General features: G+C 51.1%; 1 protein-coding gene across 1 annotated transcript; it reads right to left on the bottom strand.

Moving 5' to 3' along the window:
• Positions 1–1,067: 1,067 nt before the first annotated feature.
• LOC102021959 (major allergen I polypeptide chain 1-like) lies at positions 1,068–2,405 on the bottom strand. The gene is made up of 3 exons (XM_013522295.1): positions 2,345–2,405; positions 2,004–2,191; positions 1,068–1,139 (listed from the first exon to the last, which is right to left on the bottom strand). Exons 1-3 carry the CDS (start codon positions 2,403–2,405, stop codon positions 1,068–1,070), a joined length of 321 nt encoding a protein of 106 aa, XP_013377749.1.
• Positions 2,406–4,861: the final 2,456 nt, after the last annotated feature.

Here is a 4,861-nt window from a genome sequence, read left to right as displayed (position 1 = left end):
ACAGTAAGTGCCCCTACTGTTGAAGTCAGTTCTCTTCCCATCAGGTAAGAGGTAACTCCACCTGACCCAGCTCTCATCCCTTATCTTTATTTTTCTCATACCCACTGCTGTTTCTCTCTTGGAGAACAAGAGACCAACGAGGTTCCCTACGATTTCCTGATCCCGGCCAGGTTCAGCACTGCTACCTTGACCCACTATTCTTAGTCCTCTCAGGCACTTGAAGCAGGAGCCCCTTGTCACGCATTATTCCACTTTGGCCTCACTACAGCCCTGGAGAGTGGAGGTATTACTTCCATCTTATGGGTGGGAATCAGCAGTCCCAAGAAGGATTATAACACATGGATAGGTATATAGTGAGCCTGTGTGCCCAGAAGTAGGTAGAGGGAGAGATTCTACTGTGCAGGACTAGTGTGGTCTTGGGTACACACTTTACCTCTCAGGGCCTGAATTTCCTCACATCAAGACTAAGAGGAGTACTCTCATGCTTTATGGTTGCTGAGAGGATAAAATTTGATCAACTAGATTTGTGACCTGAGGATACTGCTCCACAGAAGTGATCAGACACTCTGGATGCTGTGATTGTCATCCACCCACCTCCCCCACCACCCCTTGAATTCAGTGGAGGGATATCTGATCACAGCCAGAGGCAGCTGCGGTTGGATGTCACACTGTCGCTGCCACGCCTCTCCCCACTCCCACCTGATTGCCCAACCTCCAGGCAATGAGTAAAGACTCTCCTGTGAATTGCAAGGCTTTTATTGCTGGACTCCTGTAGTCAGACACCTGGACATGGCGGGTTGCTGAGACTATGTAGAGATAAGGCAAGTTGCTTTTGTAGGTCTCTTGGCATGGATGAGTCACTTAACAGTAAGGGCTTGAGTATATTTTTTCCTGCAAAGAGAATGTCAGGGAATTTGGTGAGGCCTCCAGGTTATCTTGTTTTGTTTTGTTTTGTTTTGTTTTTCTTCCGGTACCAGGAATCGAACTCATGACCTTGTGCTTGCCAGGCAGGCGCTGTGCTGCTGAGCTATATCCCCAGCCCTGTGGCCTCAAGGTTAAAAGAGACATCAGACACCTGCACCTTCGTTGGACACTTCCTGGAAGGAGCCTGAGGTCAAGATGAAGTGTGGCTCTTTGATCTATGCAGGCAAAGACAGATTCCTTCCAGTCTTCTGCACCGGCAGAGTGTCCCAAGGGCTGCCTGAGACTGCACTCCAACACGAAGAGGAGAGAGATTCCTCTTTAGGATGGGGGTGTGGCATGACGTGGGCCAGAGTGCAAAGGCGCTGCTGAGAAGGAACTGAGAGAGTTAGAATGACTCGATCTCCATCAGCTTCCTACTTCTGCCCCTCATACTTCTGGACAGCAGAGTAACCTGTCCCCAGCAGCTCTTGGGAGAGGAGACAGAGGCTTTACCCCCTTCTCCACCTGGAGAAGGAAGGACGGGTGGGTATGACAGCCGCCTTCTCGGCTGGTGCAGGACCCACAAAGCAGCCCTTTGGGATGCAAGACAAATAGAAAGTTAATAATTTTGGAGCAGAGAAATCAGAGTACAGCAATTAGAAGAAGGACTGGATCCAGTGTCCTTGGTTTGAAGAGGATCCAGAAGCATGTGCTGGAGAGAGGGGCCGGGGGTGTTAAGAGCTGAGGGTCTGACGTGGAGGCCAGGAGGGGCCATGGAGAGAGACTGCTAGAAATCCTCAAAGAGAAACAAAGGGAAAAAAGAGAAAACAAAGACTGTCAGGCTGACAGGGCAGAGCGGAGCACCCGTGGCCCACCCCGAAATTAAGGGTCTCATGGTTTCACTGTTGTTCCCACCTTCTCTAGTCAGCGTTTGCTCCATCTGCTCTAACTCCTCATTCGTGAGGTTCTCTCTCCTTCTAGCTTTCCAGGGAAAGGCCATGTGGGAAGGAGGATGGATCCCCCTAATTCTGATTCCTTACCACCAATATGACAGATGCCCAGACAGGCACAGAATCACAGACATGCACTGGAGCACTCACCAACGCACTGGATGCATTCTCCTTATCCTCTCCCGTCAACTTGCTATCAAGGCATGCCTTAAGAAGTTTAGCATTTTCTAATACTGCAAGGTTTTGATTGTACTTTCCCACATAGGTAACATATTCCTTAGGGCTTCCAAACAGGAATAGATGTACATCCTTTTTCACAGTTTCGCACAGTTCACCATCTGGAACACAAAGACAAGCTGAGCCTCCCTTGAAGATTCTCATCAGGACACTCTCATCCCTGCTCCCATCCAGCATGATCAGACCTGACCTGGGAAGGGGTCAGAGCACCCTGGAGAACCCACACCCCACACAGCCATGTCCTAAGCACCCACTTGCGCCGGAGATCAGGACCAACGCAGCCCCAAGCAGCACAAGAGCAGTAGCTGGCTTCATGGTGCAGTGGCAGGTGCTCCCTACCCAGCTTGCTGTCCTTTTATACGTGCTCTGGGGTCACACGGGGGCAGGGAGTGCCTGTGTCTGACAGGGCCGAGAAGGCGGGCAGTCTGGAGCTGTGGGAGGGCAGGTGTGTGTGGGCAAAAAGGTAAGCTGCAGAGTCAACAAAGGCTCTGGCTCTTCCTTCTCCTCTTCTTAGGGCTCTGCCCAAGGTCAGGGGACCTGAGCAGCCGAAGAGAGAGAAGTAAAGGGAACCCTGACTGCAGAAAGGACCAAAAGTCTGCAAAACTAGACCTTAGAATGATGTTTCGTGTCAGTTTGTTATACCTGATGTGCCCTTAGTGGTAGCCTGCTTGTGACTTTTTGGATTTTTGGGGGAGGTGGGTATTTTGGGGGACTGGATATTGACCAGAGGCTTTGTACTGAGCTGTATCTCTAGCCCCTTTTAAAAAATTTATCTTGAGAAAGTTTTTCTCTAAATTGCTAAGTTGCCTAGGCTGCATTTGAACTCTTGCCTCAGCTTCCCTGAGTGCTGGGATTACCAGCATGCACCACAGTGCCTGGTTGACTTGATGGAGTTTTTCAGATAACCCAGAGCTGAACTAAACTTCATACAACCAGGGAGTGTGAAGGCAGGACACGGGGAGGGACGCCCCATAACACAGCTCGTGGCCTTCCCTGCTTTCATCACATCTGCTCTGTGGTCTCCCTTGAACTGATTTCTTGGGGCTGTTTCCGGAGCCCTGACTTTTTGCCTCCACTCACTGGCCGTCTTTGAAGTAGACTGTTCGTCTTTTTTAGTTTGTTTGTTTTTTGCCGGTACCAGGAATTGAACTCATGACCTTGCGCTTGCCAGGCAGGCACTGTGCCGCTGAGCTAAATCCCCAGCCCCAGACTGTCTTTAAGACGCTAGTTGTCTTTGCCTGAGTCCTGCCACTCAAAGCATTGAGAGTACCTGAAAAATCAATGGAATTCATCGTTTTCCCCAGTCTGCTTCTCCTTTTCAATTTCTCTCCACTGTTCACAGCGCCATCTCCCCATAGCTATCGCCTGAGCCAAACCCGAGCCCCTTCTGTGGGCCTTGACCTCTGTGGGATCTGCAGGCCCGGTCCCTGACTCCTGCTGCCTCTCTGCTCTCCCTGCCACTCTCCACTCTGTTTCTTTCTGTTCTGTTCTTGTAGTACTGGGGGTGGAAGGGCAGCTCTCGCCATGCTGGGCAAGTGGTCTGCAGCTGAGCTGCAGCCCCAGCCACTCTGTTTTGTGACAAGCCAAGTATGCTCCTGCACCTGGGCCTTCCTCTGTGCCGCCCTCACTGCCTGGAACACCTACTCCAATTAGCACACGATTCCCTGCCTAACTCCCAGATCGCTTCCAATATCACCTTGCCAGAGAGATTGCCTAGCTTGGGTTGAATGTGCTTTGTCCCCACCACAACTCAGACTGAGGCCTGGTCCTGAGAGGTGGGGTGTGGTGGGCGGGGTCATGGGAGTGGAGTCATCAGAAATGAATCAGTGTTTTTCTCTCTGAGTGAAGTCTCACTCTTGTGACCCTGGGTCAGTCACTATGCAGGCCAGTTTTTCTAAGCTGACTTTGGTGTCCTGTGTTCCTCTGCTGGGTTCCACACATTCCTGGTAGCCCTTGCGCCGTCCTGCCAGAGCTGAACCAGCATAAGACCCTGGCTGCCTTGTGAGACAGTGTTGCAGAGGCCAGTGATGTGGACAACCAAAGAATTTACTCAGACAGAAGTAGAAATAAAGACAAGAGTTTATTTAGATCAGAGTGCACTATCAAGAGTGGGCCAGACGGGGAGATCTACAGTGGAGAGCACGGCAGTGTTGTCTTCAAGGGTAAAGCATGGCTAGAAGGAGGGAGGGCCTGGGCCCCGCGATATGCTAGGGAGGCTGGAACCACGCATTCCCGGTCTCCTTATGAACAGCAGCGCGCACCATCCCTATGATAAGGGAGAGTCGGGGGTGGGGGCCAAGGGAACGGTCACATGTGTCACAGAAGGACGCCAAGGACTGTCTTGCTGCAAGTTTCTGTAGCTGTTCATCTTGAAGCAGAGTAGATGACTCTGATGGGCAGAAGAGAGGTTGAAACAGCCTCTCCTTGCTTCCTTCCCGCTCTACCACTCTACCAGAGTCAGTCCCTTAACATTTGGAAAGAGGCCTCAGCTGCTTCAAGCTGGGTGTGGGTGGGGATGGGCCCCAGCTGAGGTCCCTGAGCAGTCAGTGTGGCCAGTTTGGAAGTGAACACTTTGACCAGCCTGTATGAGAGTGTGTAAAGGCAAGTGTTGAGCAGGAAAGATTGGCATCCTCATTGGATCCTCAACACTCATTTCATGATCTCTAACCTGACAGAGACAAAATGTACACTCATGTTAAGTGTAAATGGACCTTAGAGAAGCTGAGGTGTTATTACTAGGCCTGTTGGAGTATGCTTCAATGTCTCTGGAC

Source organism: Chinchilla lanigera, unplaced genomic scaffold, assembly GCF_000276665.1.
Source record: "Chinchilla lanigera isolate Chin_1 unplaced genomic scaffold, ChiLan1.0 scaffold00067, whole genome shotgun sequence".
NCBI lineage: Eukaryota > Metazoa > Chordata > Mammalia > Rodentia > Chinchillidae > Chinchilla > Chinchilla lanigera.
The sequence above is the reverse complement of the archived record's forward strand: the minus strand, read 5'-3'. Positions and strand labels throughout refer to the sequence as shown.

Excerpts from the sequence above, each read along its gene's own strand:
- LOC102021959 (XM_013522295.1), bottom strand. The coding sequence starts at position 2,405 with ATGAAGCCAGCTACTGCTCTTGTGCTGCTTGGGGCTGCGTTGGTCCTG. Across the intron at positions 2,192-2,344 it reads GGTCCTGATCTCCGGCGCAA|ATGGTGAACTGTGCGAAACT; the intron begins GTGGGTGCTTAG and ends TTTGTGTTCCAG. Across the intron at positions 1,140-2,003 it reads AGAATGCATCCAGTGCGTTG|ATCAAAGAGCCACACTTCAT; the intron begins GTGAGTGCTCCA and ends TTGCCTGCATAG.